Source organism: Pecten maximus, chromosome 3 (genome assembly GCF_902652985.1).
Source record: "Pecten maximus chromosome 3, xPecMax1.1, whole genome shotgun sequence".
Taxonomy (NCBI): Eukaryota; Metazoa; Mollusca; class Bivalvia; order Pectinida; family Pectinidae; genus Pecten; species Pecten maximus.
In genome coordinates, this window is record NC_047017.1 from 36,544,823 (window position 1) to 36,562,094 (window position 17,272).

Genomic DNA, 17,272 nt, shown 5'->3' on the forward strand with positions numbered 1-17,272 from the left:
ACTGTATCACGTGCTAAGCCTATTTCTCATTTTCTGATAACATACAAAGCGAAGATCATCTGATATAAATATTATAAATGATCAGTGCTATTGTTTTAGGTAATACCTACAGCTTAAAGAATCTTCGGAATGAAGAGTCGAAGTTCAGTTACACAGTCGTCAAAGAGGTGCCTCCCGAAAAAGAAGCTTCTGATAAAGAGATCATGGAGCGAAAAGATAGGGAAAGTAAAATGGGTCAATTAAGTGCACGTGAAGGCACTTTTGTCGCCGAAACAGCTAAAGAAGGAGGCGAATCTCTACAGAGACCGACGGTGGGGGACGTGTCAAAGGATAATGTTATAGAGAATACACCACGTCCAAAGGATCTCGTACCAAATGAGATCAACGAACAGGAACCCACAACCAATGACGGCGATGACAAGGAGGATAAACCCGAAGAGAAGCATACAGAGCCCTTGTTTACTCCCCAGCATTCTATTGAACCTACAGACTGGAAACCAGTGGTGGTTTAAAACATTTAAACTCTGACGCTGTATCACATCATGTGACATGATAGTGTAAAACAGAATTATTAGACCAGACTAATTTGTGTATAAAGATTAAAATACTTGTATTCTTTTATCACTAGAACTTAATTCCAAGTTAACATGGATATCAAACAATTAATCAATAAAACAAATTATTATTATTCCTTGTATAACAACAACTTAACTGCCAGCGCTGAAAGTCTTCGAAATGATTTCTACAACTACAACTGAAAAGGATTGATTTCTATCATTATAGTTTAAAATTGGTTTCATTCCCTGTTGATTACAATCGTGTAAAATGCCGTTAATGAAGTCACTGGGTTTAATATATCACGTGACTAGGCTAGAATATGAGGAAACGAAGCTGACTTTATCACTTGAATATGGTGACTCAACTGGTAACACAGAAAGGATCTTACCTCAATGTATAGTGATGTACAGATAGTTTGATTTGGTAGATGCTCAGAGGCTCTGGTTTAGTGACAGGGGGCACAGGGACTTTCTGGCAACTATAAATGGGCGTACTCGGCCATAGAAAGAAACAGCTAAATATTTTCTTCCGCTCATAGAGTATTTTGTATAAAAGCATCAATGTTTTGCATGTACATCAACCTATTTCAACAATTTGTTTCAATTAACCAATATTTCATTTGTAATTAAAATCATTTGACATCAGATGTAAGTATTGTTGTACTTTGATATAGTATTGATATCGTATCATCGTATTCATAGTACAGACTGTATCCTCTACAACTCGGTTCAACACCTCCAATGTAATCCTTAGTAAATTGAATCACAAACTCGAAAATATTATTGTTTTATTTTGCACAATAAGAACATTAATACTAAATAATACTGATTATTCCATTCTGTCCCATAGCGCAAACTTCTACATTATCATATGTTTTATATCATTTTACAATCTAAAATATACTCATATAAAACATGTCATCTTCCATAATAGTCTGACAAATGTTTCTACAACAGTGGACACATCGTCTTCAGGGGTTTGTTTGTTTAGTTTGTTTGGTTTAACGTCCTATTAACAGCCAGGGTCATTTAAGGACGTGCTAGGTTTTGGAGGTGGAGGAGAGCTGGAATACCCGGAGTAAAACCACCGGCTTACGATCAGTACCTGGCAACTGCCCCACGTAGGTTTCGAACTCGCAACCCAGAGGTGGATGGCTAGTGATAAAGCGTCGGGGCACCTTAACCACTCGGCCACCGCGGCCCCAATCAAGGGTAGGACTAGACTTACATTGTAGTAGAATAATATTCTATGTATCAATGGATGGGTGCTCTCTTACAAATTAGTTAGTATTTATATTCTATGTTAAACATATCATCTTCGGCCATGGCATACCCTTTACAACACAGAGCAATAATAACAGATGTCTGTCACGTGTCTTATTTATATTACATCATTGTATTTCCTTATTAAATGATGCGATAATATGGGTTATGTTTGATTGCAAGACAACGCAAAATCACATTTGAGAATCATGAAGAAAAAAACAACAACATATTTATCACAGAAAGAGGAGTGAAATCAGCATACGATATATACTATGGCGATTTCTATCGACAAGTCATACCAGTGTTTCAAGCATCAATAAGAGGTACCGGCGGCTTCTTTGTGAAGTAGGTGACATTACGGTTTCCCTAAAAAGAAATTAAATCCAGTACATATAAAAGTGTTTTAGTAGTGCCCAATTCAAGTTTAAGTAACACCTGTAATTAGAAATGGTGTTTAGTAAAGCCATGTTCAATTTTTAGTACACCTGTAATTAGAAATGGTGTTTAGTTAGGTCCTATTCCAGTTTTATTAACACCTGTAATTAGAAATGATGTTTAGTAAAGCCATATTTTAGTTTTAGTAACACCTGAAATTAGAAATGTTGTTTAGTAGAGTTCTTATCCAGTTTTAGTAAATGGTGTTTAACAAATTCAATTTTTCAGTTTTAGTAACACCTGTAATTAGAAATGGTGTTTGGTAGAGCCCTATTCCAGTTTTATTAACACCTGTTATTAGAAATGTTGTTTAGTAGAGTCCTAATCCAGTCATAGTTACACCTGTAATTGATGACCAATCAAACGGTAATACACCATTAACATTAGCTCCGTTAGTACATCCGGTGTTGTACCACCAGCCAGCTTGCTCTATTGTGGCACATCCTGTAGAATCCCGGTCATGCGTACTGAATGGCTGGTTTCGTGAATCTTTTGTGCTGTCGGAAGGGGACATTCCCCAGTCAAAGCTGTATGGTGTATATGTGATCCTAAATAAGTTGCTTTCTGAATCTACTTTGAAGTCGGAGTATGAATCAAATTGCCAGATGTCAGTATCGTCATATAAACGCACTCCACAGGTATAAGATTTCTGGTCAGTGATGAGGTGAATATACTTGTTTCCAAGCCAAAAATCTCCCTCAAGATCGCCAAAACCATCCACATAGGATTGCCAGTCTCTGTTGAAACTGACATTACCATACCGACGATATTGCACGTACGTGACCCTGTTGTCAAAGTTACACAAAACTTGAAATGCGGTTGGTGAACTGAGGGGCTGTATGTAAGAAACAACAGCGGTGCCAGTGAGTCCGTCGCTCCATCCTTCCGAACAATCTGAAATACGAATAGGAAGATCTAAAATGTTTTCCGTAAAATCATCTTTTTATTACCTTACACTCTCGCGAAACAAAAGCGAGAAAGGATTTTGCCAATACAGACACCATATTTTTCATTGTTCAGAGTTAGATGTATGTAATTGTGGACAAAAATTAAATTTTTGAATACAATCCTGTTTAAAATATACAGAGGGAAAGAAATCAGCAGTGACAACAGAACAGGTGAATATGTTTCTTTAATGTGTTAGGTTTCGTTATGTCACTATTGATAATAAGACATTGTATTTATGATCAATTAACAACTAGGTCTCCTTTGATATGCCGAACATGCAATTGCATAAAGATCAAGTAAAATTTGAGCCGACTGTAAAATCGACGACTATTTGTGTGATTTTGAATGTGCGCTATACCGAGTCATCAGATGGTAATTTCCAGGCCGAATGACAGAATTTCACTTAGTTTGGTTTTCTTCTATTAGAGTCAATATTGAACCTATTATACCTGATCACCGCTTACATTTGTATATATACATTACATATGCATCTTGAAATCAGTTTTGTTCTTTCCTTTTTTGGTCAAATGCACTGCGACAGGACAAGAGCTAGATTTTAACAGACAAAAGTATTGTACTATTGACTCTTGGAATGAAACGGCAATCACTTTAGTAAGATCATACACTCCTATGGATTTGATTTATCTGCAACCAAATTTTGAAGGCAAGAATATAATATCAGAGACTCATGATTATATATATTGGTGGGGTTGTGCCTTACGAAGCTCGGTCTAATCTTACCTGTATATAGAGATAAGCTCATCTGACCTTTGTATTAACATAGCTTACCAGTATAGCAGTTTTCACAGAATGTTCCTCTACAGCCTATTGGACATAAACAAACTGCACCAGTCCACGTACCTGAGTTTTGACATGAATTAACCTGAAAATAAGCCAGAATAAGCAAATACAATGGGTAATATTTTCATTTTAATTGAAAGTTAATTCTTCAATGGTGTACCCGAAAAGATGTCGGTTGGCACAATTATAACACATTAGCTTTTTGCCTTAGTGGCCGTGGTTCCATATTCCAGTAAGAATCATCGCTTGTTTCTATATGGGCCAACAAGAATGATTAATATAAGCTGATATAACTCGTTTCAGGTTAATCAAAAACATTAGGTGGTTCATCCAATGCCCTTAGTTCTGTTCACGTGTGTTTGGAGTTTTTTTTACATCCAGTGAGCGACAAATTAATGACACCTTAAATTAATCAGAGGTATGATAAGCAAAAATGACAATAAGAACTAAATCAATAATATAATCAATTCTTTAGAATGTGTTTTGATGTACTTGTAGAGTACTTAAGAATCCATTAGATACAGTATAAATAACAACATAGCAACGTCTCCTGTGAATGATATCACGGATATCCAATATGTACCTGTAATGACAAATGCACCAAGGTCAACGTTTTGCATGGCTCTGTGTGACTAGTTAATACCTTATTTATGTTAACTTCACGGTTAGTTGGGTATTCAATAACAACGAAAATAAGCAGTTACCTGGTCTAGATTTTCTTATCAAAATTAATCGCCGAATGACAAGGATAAAACCATGAACTGTGGTGATTCGCTTAAAGTACTCAGATGTCACACACGAATGATATAATGATACATAGGTTCGGTTGTATTAGAATTGTTTAACACCCTATTAACAGATACACGATTATGGTGAATAAACGTGTTTTGGGAGGTTACGCTATGTTCACAATCTCCACGTGATAGCGCAGAACTGATGTCGACTTTCTAGTGCTACCTCTCTCGAGCGTTCTGTTGGAGACCCTACCATGTCACATCATACTACCTCTCTCGGGCGTTCTGTTGGAGACCCTACCAAGTCACACCATACTACCTCTCTCGCGCGTTCTGTTGGAGACCCTACCAAGTCACACCATACTACCTCTCTCGGGCGTTCTGTTGGAGACCCTACCATGTCACATCATACTACCTCTCTCGGGCGTTCTGTTGGAGACCCTACCATGTCACATCATACTACCTCTCTCGGGCGTTCTGTTGGAGACCCTACCATGTCACATCATACTACCTCTCTCGGGCGTTCTGTTGGAGACCCTACCATGTCACATCATACTAACAACGGGCGAACATGTTGTGTCACCAACATGCTGAACCCTAAACAAGAGTAGAAACTACCCTCGAATATGTATCGGCCATGGGACAGAACCCAAAGGCTTCGTCAAAAAGGGAAAACTACAGTCCAGAAGTAAGGCATTGTCCAGAGAGATACAATTAAGACTAAAATTGCTAGAAAGGGAAAAGATAAGATCCAAAATCAAGGCGCCTAAAAGAAGAGGAGGAGGAGGAGGAGGAGGAGACTGCAACGACAAAAACAACAATGGGGTGCCCGTGTTTTCATTTAAAAGATAAATGAATAAAAATGTTCCTCGGTATGGTCCTCGAAAGTGTCAAATGATTCAAATATATAAAGGTTTCCTATATCAAATGTATGTAAGGAAATATCTGATAGCTTTACGGAGGCTGAAAAGATCTCAATAATGTTAGTTCGTACGACAAAAATAAATAATTTGCCATTAAGGTGAAAAAAAACCATCGTTTATATCATAGTTAATCGATACATCGACGCTATGTATTGATATATCGTAACCGCTCCCGTACGATGATGACAAGGAAGGCGTAACGGCTTCACTTGATCAGCTGTACAAGAGGCCCAATGAGCCTGCATCGCTCACCTTATTCTACTGCAACTTTGAGTTGATTAAGGTAATTTCTGCAGATACTAAGCTGATTATCACTTTATTCCAATATAAGAGCCGGCTAGATTTATTCATGTCAATGCATTTTCTAGTCCTTCATTCCAGCATACTATTGGCCTAATATCAGGTCTCTGAGTCTCTTGGCTATTGAGAAAACACTGTTTAAAGATTTTAGCCTATTACACTCCTGCAACCTTGAATGTAGGTCATGGTCATTCATTTGAACAAACGGGGTAGACCTTCATCCAAACATGCTACAAGCTCAATATCAAGACTTGGCCTCTAGATTATTGAAAAGTCATTGAAAGAGTTTAGCCTATTTGATTCCTGTGACCTTGACTACAGATCAAGATAATTCATTTTAACCCTTATAGCCCTTTACCCCAGCATGCCACAGACCCAATTTCAACTCTCTGTGTCTATTGGTTGTTGAGAAGTAGTTTTTTGAAGATTTTAGTCTATTTTACCTATAAGACTCTTTGGGCTGGTGAGTTGAATATACTGTGTAAATATGTGTGCATAATCTAATTATTATAAAGATAGTTTGGATTATCCTACGATCGTGTGTAAATGATCAGGGCTACGCTGACTTCTCAGAAGAACACACTTATATGGATAATTAATTTACTTCAGGATTTAGCACTAATGTGGTTATTGAGATTAGAATTGAATAATCGATTTTAAATCAAGGGAAAATAGGTAAATAATTGGAAACCAAGGCAATAGCAGAACGGCCCAACAATAGCAAGGAATGAACTTCGCCATCGGACTAGAGGAGACGTAATAGAATTCATAGAAAGACTTAATTATATAAATAACACTCTTTTGAAAGAGAAGTCGGAATGGATTTCGGATACCCAGACCGTGTTAAAAGGATTAAAAAATCGAATTATTTGATTGATGATAGAATAACTTCGGCCTTCACCATCGTCCTCTAATACGAAACACGACACCTGGTTTTTAATTGCCTAATGGATCATTTTCCGTTATTTGGTTAAAATCAATTTAATATTAAATATTAACCAATAATTAATGTATGTTTAAATGTGGGTGTTTTAATGTGTGCGTGGATGTGGGTGTTTCCATATGTGTAGGGATGTTGGTGTGTTTATGTGAGTAGGATGTCTGTTTTCATGTGTGTAGGGGTGTTGGTGTTTTTATGTGTGTAGGGTGTGCCTTTTAATTTGTGTAGGTTATGTGTTTTAAATTAAATGTGTGTTGGGCGTGTGTTTTAATGTGTGTTGGGCGTGTGTTTTAATGTGTGTTGGGCGTGTGTTTTAATGTGTGTTGGGCGTGTGTTTCAATGTGTGTTGGGCGTGTGTTTTAATGTCTGAAGGGCGTGTGTTTTAATGTGTGTTGGGCGTGTGTTTTAATGTGTGTAGGGTGTTTTTATGTGTGTAGGATGTCTGTTTTCATGTGTGTAGGGGTGTTGGTGTTTTTATGTGTGTAGGGTATACCTTTTAATTTGTGTAGGGTATGTGTTTTAAATTAAATGTGTGTTGGGCGTGTGTTTTAATGTGTGTTGGGCGTGTGTTTTAATGTGTGTTGGGCGTGTGTTTCAATGTGTGTTGGGCGTGTGTTTTAATGTGTGTTGGGCGTGTGTTTTAATGTGTGTTGGGCGTGTGCTTTAATGTGTGTTGGGTGTGTGTTTTAATGTCTGTAGGGCGTGTGTTTTAATGTGTGTTGGGCGTGTGTTTTAATGTGTGTAGGGTGTTTTTATGTGTGTAGGATGTCTGTTTTCATGTGTGTAGGGATGTTGATGTTTTTATGGATGTAGGGTGTGTGTTTTAATGTGTGTTGGGCGTGTGTTTCAATGTGTGTTGGGCGTGTGTTTTAATGTCTGTAGGGCGTGTGTTTCAATGTGTGTTGGGCGTGTGTTTTAATGTGTGTAGGGTGTTTTTATGTGTGTAGGATGTCTGTTTTCATGTGTGTAGGGGTGTTGGTGTTTTTATGTGTGTAGGGTATGCCTTTTAATTTGTGTAGGGTATGTGTTTTAAATTAAATGTGTGTTGGGCGTGTGTTTTAATGTGTGTTGGGCGTGTGTTTTAATGTGTGTTGAGCGTGTGTTTCAATGTGTGTTGGGCGTGTGTTTTAATGTGTGTAGGGTGTGTGTTTTAATGTGTGTTGGGCGTGTGTTTTAATGTGTGTTGGGCGTGTGTTTTAATGTGTGTTGGGCGTGTGTTTTAATGTCTGTAGGGCGTGTGTTTTAATGTGTGTTGGGCGTGTGTTTTAATGTGTGTTGGGCGTGTGTTTTAATGTGTGTTGGGCGTGTGTTTTAATGTGTGTAGGGCGTGTCTTGTAATGTGTGTTTGGTGTATTTTGATGTGTGTAGGGTAATTTTAATGTTTGTAGGGTGTGTGTTGCGTATTGTTTGTTTAAGGTGTGTCTTGTAATGTGTGTATGGTTGCGGGTGTTTCCATGTGTGTAGGGGGATGGGTGTTTTCACATGTGTGGGTTTGTTTGTGCATTCATGTTTGTGAAATTGTTTTAATGTGTGTGAAAGTGGTCTTTTTATGTCTGTATGTGTGTGACTGTTTCAATGTGTTTAGGTTGTGGGTATTTCAATGTAGGTGTTTTAATGCCTGTATGTGTGTGACTGTTTCAGTGTGTTTAGGTTGTGGGTATTTCAATGTAGGTGTTTTCTATGTCTGTATGTGTGTGACTGTTTCAGTGTGTTTAGGTTGTGGGTATTTCAATGTAGGTGTTTTCTATGTCTGTATGTGTGTGACTGTTTCAGTGTGTTTAGGTTGTGGGTATTTCAATGTAGGTGTTTTAATGCCTGTATATGTGTGACTGTTTCAGTGTGTTTAGGTTTGGGGTATTTCAATGTAGGTGTTTCAGTGTGTTTAGGTTGTGGGTATTTCAATGTAGGTGTTTTCTATGTCTCTATGTGTGTTACTGTTTCAGTGTGTTTAGGTTGTGGGTATTTCAATGTAGGTGTTTTCTTATGGGGCGCCGTTTTACTATTTCTTCCCATTTCGTGATATCACCCATTCAATCAGTGATATCACCTATTCGAATAGTGAAATATCACCAATTCATTTTTCAAATAAGTGATATCACCTATTCGAATAGGTGATATCACTTAATGAAACGAATAGGTGATATCACTTATTCGAATAGGTGATATCACTCATTCGAATAGGTGATATTACCTATTCGAATAGGTGATATCACTTAAAAAAGTTCTTAAGTGATTTCACCTATTCGAATAGGTGATATCACCTATTTGAATAGGTGATATCACCAAATGGGAATAAACAGTAAAACGGCGCCCCATATTTTCTATATGTCTCTGTATGTGTGTGACTGTTTCAGTGTGTTTAGGTTGTGGGTATTTCAATGTAGGTGTTTTCTATGTCTGTATGTGTGTGACTGTTTCAGTGTGTTTAGGTTGTGGGTATTTCAATGTAGGTGTTTTCATGTGCGTAGGCCTGTTACTGTTTTAATGTGTGTAAAGTTGTGTGTGTTTCATGTATGTAGGGGTGTCGGCATTTTTAAGTGTGTAGGTGCATCAATGTATGTTTAGGGTGTGGGTGTTACATTCTAAAGTAATCGTTCGATTGATCGATTGATTGATTGATAGATAGATACAATAATTGTAGATAGATAGATAGATAGATAGATAGATGGATGGATGGATGGATGGATGGATGGATGGATTGGTTGATTGATTGGTTGATTGGTAGGTAGGTAGGTAGGTAGGTAGGTAGGTAGGTAGGTAGGTAGGTAGGTAGGTAGGTAGGTAGGTAGGTAGGTAGATAGATAGATAGATAGATAGATTGATTGATTGATTGATTGATTGATTGGTAGGTAGGTAGGTAGGTAGGTAGGTAGGTAGGTAGGTAGGTAGGTAGGTAGGTAGGTAGGTAGGTAGGTAGGTAGGTAGGTAGATAGATAGATAGATAGATAGATAGATAGATTGATTGATTGATTGATTGATTGATTGATTGGTAGGTAGGTAGGTAGGTAGGTAGGTAGGTAGGTAGGTAGGTAGGTAGATAGATAGATAGATAGATTGATTGATTGATTGATTTACTATTGGATTACATTTGTTTAAACAATTTTCTTTGATTTGGTTCTAGATTAACATAAACAATTGATTTGTACTTTAACATTAAAAGCTACTCTATATAATAAACAGCCGTTTTTTTCTCCACGGTTCATCGATTAGAATATGCCATGTGCTTATTAATACAACCATTACATTAGCGCCAGTCTACTTACACAAACAGTAAATTACTCTAATTAAATTATTTTGATAGAAAACGAGTAATTGACAATCAATACAAACATATTATGTAATGTAGGGTAATCCGGAATATGTTTCACGTTATCAAGCTGGCTAAACTATCAGGTCACGCGTACAATAGAACAAACATAAACTGTTCTGAGAGCATTCGAGAGATGGAATGGCGATTTTTCTTATTATTCACATCACGTCAGGTTTTAAACGTGCGTACTATATTTTAATGACACACGTCACTGGGCGTCAACACAAAGACAGGAATAAGGTAGCACACTACAGTAGGACACCCTGGCCATGGGTGATTTTTTTGTTAAGCAAATAACTCCTGTATTATGATATGCATACAAAATTAAAACAAAATAAATAAATAAATAAAATAAAGTACACTATAATTTGTTTATTCATTATGAAGCAGTACATACAGGCTTCACATTTGTTAAAACTAAAATTAATAAATTGGTTCAGGATTTTAAATTTCCGGATTTTACCGAAAGTGTGTTAACACAGGAAATTTAGTTTTGCCTAAAGCGAAAAACGGAAGCTCATAGTCAAAGTAAGATAGCGGGAAAACTTAATGTACAACATATGTCAAAACAAGATTAATTCTGTCTTTGGATAGAGATATTTAATTTCAAATAGGTTTCAGAAAAAAATTGTGTAGAGAATTATGTCATTTTGTGTCAAATATCATAATATTTTGCAATCTTTAAGCAATTTTGAAGTTGTTACCTTGGTATTCACAGCTCTTAAAAAACAGAGAAAAAATAAGTTTACTAATCTTTCAGAGCTCTATTAAAATTGCAAATGTTGTACAGATTACAAATATGTATACTTTATTAGAGGTAATATGTAGGGTTAACTGGCAATGTTCACATATCTAAAACATGTGCCATATTTTTCAGAATTGGGCAGTTTTACTGTACACTGCTACCTAATTGCGCAAATAAATTCGGTAAATGAGACATTGTGGCTCTCTAGATGCATATTTATTACAATCTCGATTTCTGTTTATCTTGTTCCCAATATATGTTATATGATTTACGAATTTTTTTATTTACTATTTTTATTTCATCTATTTCCGTGTGTTGAAGTGTTTCGTACTCTTTAATGGACATGTCCTATCGTGATCTAATGTACAATAAATTACACACATTGTACATAAAATCTGTTTAAACATACTACAGCTGCCGTCATGTAGGACAAGCTGAAGTATCATTTGTATAGAATATGTAGTTAGTCTGTGATCGTTTAAAGCCTCTCTATGACTTTGCCTATAGATATAAAATTTTATCAAGTAAAACATCTTAACCCTCTTTGGGTTTATCTTCAATTAGATTCCTTCACATCTGATCAGATAGGTCAATCATTCATTAAAGTATGTAACAAACACCCAAAAATAAATCATGAACCATCCTTGTGCGCGCCGAGTTACTTTCCCGGCTGATAAACAGAAAAGCATGAGATTGTTTACTAGAAGCCGAGAAGTTTCACAGCCAAGTCATGGTGGTTTTTGTTTTATTTTTATCTAACAGTAGAAAATTACGATACCTCTGTAGTAATTAGATGGTGTTGTGATTTTATCCTATCTTTTTATTTTGTTTATTTTTTGTTTAGGTACAATATATATTATATATTTATGTACTGTGGGTACAACATATATGTAATATATATACACTGTAAGTACAATATATGTAATATGCTGATGTACGGTGTTTACAATGCATATAATACATTCATGTACTGTAGGTGCAATATGTACATGTAACATAACATATTATGTACTATGGGTAAAGTATATATATAATTATGTACTATGGGTAAAGTATATATCTTTCTGAACTGTGGGTATAATACATATTGATGTACTTTGGTATAATATATAAAATATATTTATGTATTGTAAGTACAATATATATAATATATCGATCTACTGTGGGAACGATACATATAATACGAGGACTGATTGATAAGTTGTGAGCCTCGCATTGAAGGAGGTTCTCAAGGATGTTATTTTTAAGTCCTACTATTATTTGACTACCCGGTATATAGGGCCGTGTACCCAAGGACTGATCTCATTAGGTTTGTTTATATCTTCGAGGTAGCACTCTAAAGCAAACAAGACAAGCGGCTTTTGCAAAATGGACAAACTCAGTTAGGGTTAGGGTGAAAGAGTCTGTCATTGCTATGGCTGCCATTCACGATTGTGGCTTTAAATTGATTGAGTATCTACCTTATTCACCTGATGTTGCTCCATCAGCCTTTCACCTATTTCAAATACTGGAAACAGCAATTTCAGGTACCCTAACCCTAACCCTAACCCTAAAATGCAGTGGATGACTTTCTGTACAGCCAAGAAAATATCTACAAAAGCGGCATTGAGGTCCTGATACTGAATGGGATTATGTTGAAAAATGATTCAATATATCCGGCAAAATTAAAATCCTTCAAAACGAGGCTCACAACTTATCAATCAGCCCTCTTGTATGGCTATGAAAAACAGTGTATACACTGTTGGAGAAGAAGCATATTTAAATATTTACATTTTCACTTCGCTCCGCCTCAATGAACATAGTAAACTCAGATCACTTCAATTACCGTTGAAGATTTTGGGTCGCGTGCTTCTGTTCTGAGAGACGAATCACTTTCTTGCCGGCGTGTGAATACATTCACCGAGTTTACAATGGCGATCGAGTTCTGTACCGCCTCAGACTTGAATGCACTTTCATGTTGTGAATTGTGTAACATTGTTATAAACGTATATGAACACAAGTGGAATAGCCGCTTTATGTGCTAATAAAAATGCCAGTATAATGCAGACAGTTTAGAAAACAGGATCTGAAAGAACACTGACACTCTCGATAGCACCGAGCTCATGACCTACGTAGCGCAGTAGGTCTAACGTTAGCTGTATCTTGAATCCCATGCTTAATACCATTTCAGTGGTCACAGAAAATAAACCTAAATTTAAACACTATTTAACAACAAAAAACAGACTGGTAGCAGAAGTATGCTATATTGAGAACAGGGACACATTATTGTCGTAATTTGACTCAATCTAAACATATGGAGGACACAAGTTTCCGGCCGTCGAATACCGCCAATTTCCAAATCAATGTTTCTTTACTGACTATTATCGGAATTTACATCCCAAAACGTCAGTGCGACAATGAAATCCAATATTTCAAGAACACCATGTACATCACCAGCTAATCTGCGACTAAACTCCACATTGTTACACTTTTTCTCGAGCTCTGAATATCCCGGCTAGACTGTATCACATAATTTTTTTAACCGAGTCCATGTGTCTCGAGTGACCAAATCACACACATACTATACTGTCAACACTGCACTTAAAATTCGTATCTATATGGGTATTGCTAAGTTTGTATTATACAATATCATTAATATTTGTTATAAATGAATATTTTTCCTTGAAAATTTTTCGTATCTATGTGTATCAACATCGTAATAATCAAATCGTGTATGGCACTATATTTTGTGTTGCCTTGGCGACGAGAATAGTTGACTGTCTGCTGTTCCACTACTGTTCACACATGTACGATAAGTATAACAATGTTACAAAGTGACGCACTTACGTCATACTGTTGCGACCGAATTTTGCAATCTGGTGGCGAAGTTTTAAATTTGGTTAACGTAAATGTAAGGATTGATTGTCAATTTTGTTGCTTGCATGGACTGATGAAGGGAAGTGAACCTCGTTCAAATGGTACATGAACTGCTTCGCAGTTCACTTCATTTGCACGAGGTTCACTTCCCTTCCTCTGCATATAGAAGTTCCATACATGGGTTTTCTCTTTATAAGTGAGGATCATATAGATCAAGGACCAAGGATATTAGGGTAGGTTGAGAATCGGAGTGTTTATTTGTATTCAGATGTGTTACACTATAACAGATAGCGTCTAGTCTGGAATAGTGTGTGCTTTGAAGGGTATACTATGTATGATACTTGGAACTTATCATGTTTAGAGGGTATACATGCTATTTAGAGGATGCATTGATGCCATCCTACCTGTTTATCAATCCTATCTGTTTATCAATCCTACCTGTTTATCAATCCTACCTGTTTATCAATCCTACTCTGTTGATTAATCCTACCTGTTAAATAATAACAATCCTACCTGTTGATTAATCCTACCTGTTAAATAATAACAATCATACCTGTTGATAAATCCTACCTGTTAATCAATCTTACCTGTTTATCAATCCAATTTGCCATGTTCGTGTGTGTTTATTTGGAAAATAGATATGTTACATTTGCATATTAATAACCATTAGATGGAGCTATCTGCTTTCACGATCAACATTCAAACTCATTCTCAACCAACTGTCGATTCAATTAATTTAGTATAATGAATCACACATTCAAGATCAACATGCGGCTTTGTCAATAAAAGTTGGTAGTCGGCGCTTGGTGACATGTTCACGACGATTGTTAGTTCTATTTCACCAAAAGAGGGCAAAGTATGTAGCGCTATGACATGTTCAATCTTAAGCCTAAAAGAGGGCGAAGTAGCACTTTAACATGCTAAGATATTGAGCACCAAGAAATTTATAAAGCATCAGATGGAAATCAATTCTGCAGTATTAATTAAGATCAGGTTAATTCTGTGACAAAGGATCAAACTTGAAGTGCTAAAATGTGTAAGCACCAAAAAGTGTAGTACCAAAATGTGTAAGCACCAAAAAGTGTAGTAACAAAACGTGAAAGCACCAAAACGTGTAAGTACCAAAACGTGAAAGCACCAATAAGTGTAGTACCAAAACGTGAAAGCACCAAAAAGTGTAGTACCAAAACGTGAGAGCACCAAAAAGTGTAGTACCAAAACGTGTAAGTACCAAAACGTGAAAGCACCAAAAAGTGTAGTACCAAAACGTGAAAGCACCAAAAAGTGTAGTACCAAAACGTGTAAGTACCAAAATGTGTAAGCACCAAAAAGTGTAGTACCAAAACGTGAAAGCACCAAAAAGTGTAGTACCAAAACGTGAAAGCACCAAAAAGTGTAGTACCAAAACGTGTAAGTACCAAAACGTGAAAGCACCAAAAAGTCTGTACCAACACGTGTTAGTACCAAAACATGAAAGCACCAAAATGTGTAGTACCAAAAAGTTTACTTCCAAAACGTGTAAGTACCAAAAAGTGTAGTACCAAAACGTCTAAGTACCAAAACATGAAAGCACCAAATTGTGTAGTACCAACAAGTGTACTTCCAAAATGTGTAAGTACCAAAACGTGGAAGTACCAAAACGTGTAAGTACCAAAACGTGTAAAGACCAAAACGTGTAAGCACCAAAACGTGAAGTACCAAAACGTGAAAGTACCTAAACGTGTAAGTACCTAAACGTGTAAGTACCTAAACGTGTAAGTACCTAAACGTGTAAGTACCTAAACGTGTAAGTACCTAAACCTTTGAGTACCAAAGTATTTAAATATCAAAACTTCGTGCATTTATATTGAATTGCTTTAATCTTTTATCACATGTTCTAAGCAGCACAGATCAAACACACAGAAAATATACTCGCTTTGGTGTGCAATAGAATACAGTTCAGAAGACCAAGGCTTAAAACATTTGCGAAAAGAGATCATAGCAATAAAACATTTGCGAAAATAGATCATAGCAATAAACATTTGTGAAAACAGATCATAGCAATAAATCATTTGTGAAATCAGATCATAACAATAAAACATTTGTGAAAACAGATCATAGCAGCAAAAAAATTGTGAAAACAGATCATAGCAATAAAATATTTGATGACATACGTTTATCCATTATACGTGTTATTATAGCAACTCCATTTACTATTTAACTACGGTATAAATATTAGAAAAGCCTGATTTGTAGGGAATCGGTCACTGGATTTTTGTTATTGTCTTACTCAATAAACACATTCTATTCTTTAGAAAATAAATGATGATATAATACATAACACTTGAGTTATCAAACATGGAAAACTTACCGTCGTTGTAGGCACACTTTGTGTCGTAGTTAGTGTCGTTGTAGGCACGCTTTGTGTCGTAGTTAGTGTCGTTGTAGGCACGCTTTGTGTCGTAGTTTCCGCTGTGGTTGTTGTGCTTATTCCCAATATTGTGTTGGCATCTACCTTTTCATATAAGGAGAAAGTTTCGCTGACATTCGCTGTGGGACAGGGGGAGGCCGGCGAAATCTTGTGTAGACCACATGCGACGTTTGCAGGTACGGATTTATCCCAAATGAAAGAAACACACTGAGTACCGTTCCCTAGACATCTAGCAGCACACATGACAAGTGAGATCCCTCCGATCACCCCGTAAGGCGACTCTAAAACTGGAATATTACACTGCCATTTCAACGCAAACGTTTGATTCCTTATCAGCATGGTTTGTCCGTCCACACTGGTCATCAATGATATCAATGTGAATAGTGCAATACCATGAAGCAGATTCATTTTCAAAATAAAAAAAATATTAATTGGGGAAATAGCGATGTTTGACTGCTGGCATGTCAAAAAGATCAAATACACCCGTACATGTTGATCCACAATTTAGACTTCCTTTACAGCTAACTTAACTATCATGATGGAATATAAGATATAACATTGGTTTTAAAATTGTTATCTTTTTACTCCGCTCACTTAACATCTTCTGAAGATCTAATTTCTCCTATGCGATAGCATATCATCGAGTTTCTGTATAAGTACTTGTCGAGCGAAGGTCACATGACATCCTCCCAACACCAGAGCTGCCGTCACGTGACGTATCTGAGGATAGGGTGGATCGATCGTGATATCTGCCAGATCCTGGTTTGTATCACAGCGCGATAAGCTACCTAAAATTTAAGGTTGTTTGTCATATTTACATTGTCACCTTCACGGTCGTACGACTCGATGCTGGTTAATGGGTAATTGATGTCGGGTTAAGCTTGTCTGATTAATTACAAATTGCGATTCCATGCATTGGTGAATAGTCACAAAGTGATACTATCAAGTAGCGCAAATATTTTAACTCGATTGAAAAACAAATCTGAAAAGGTAAGATATCTGTTGATCGGGTTCGGTGTATAACTCTGAAAACATTTATCGATATTT

At 36.5% G+C, this 17,272-nt stretch overlaps 2 protein-coding genes across 2 annotated transcripts; one reads left to right on the plus strand and one right to left on the minus strand.

Moving 5' to 3' along the window:
* Positions 1-97: 97 nt before the first annotated feature.
* LOC117324049 lies at positions 98-1,335 on the plus strand (the record flags this gene model as incomplete). Its single annotated transcript, XM_033879661.1, is given in 1 exon segment — positions 98-1,335. A coding segment is annotated over 1 exon segment (415 nt), but the record flags the coding sequence as incomplete, so codon positions are not given.
* Positions 1,336-1,557: 222 nt separating this feature from the next.
* LOC117324048 (angiopoietin-related protein 2-like) lies at positions 1,558-16,778 on the minus strand. Its single transcript, XM_033879660.1, has 3 exons — positions 16,166-16,778; positions 3,996-4,089; positions 1,558-3,152 (listed from the first exon to the last, which is right to left on the minus strand). Exons 1-3 carry the CDS (start codon positions 16,631-16,633, stop codon positions 2,569-2,571), a joined length of 1,146 nt encoding a protein of 381 aa, XP_033735551.1. The 5' UTR covers positions 16,634-16,778; the 3' UTR covers positions 1,558-2,568.
* Positions 16,779-17,272: the final 494 nt, after the last annotated feature.

Excerpts from the sequence above, each read along its gene's own strand:
- LOC117324048 (XM_033879660.1), bottom strand. The coding sequence starts at position 16,633 with ATGAATCTGCTTCATGGTATTGCACTATTCACATTGATATCATTGATG. Across the intron at positions 4,090-16,165 it reads AAAGTGTGCCTACAACGACG|GTTAATTCATGTCAAAACTC; the intron begins GTAAGTTTTCCA and ends GCTTATTTTCAG. Across the intron at positions 3,153-3,995 it reads CTGTGAAAACTGCTATACTG|ATTGTTCGGAAGGATGGAGC; the intron begins GTAAGCTATGTT and ends TTCGTATTTCAG.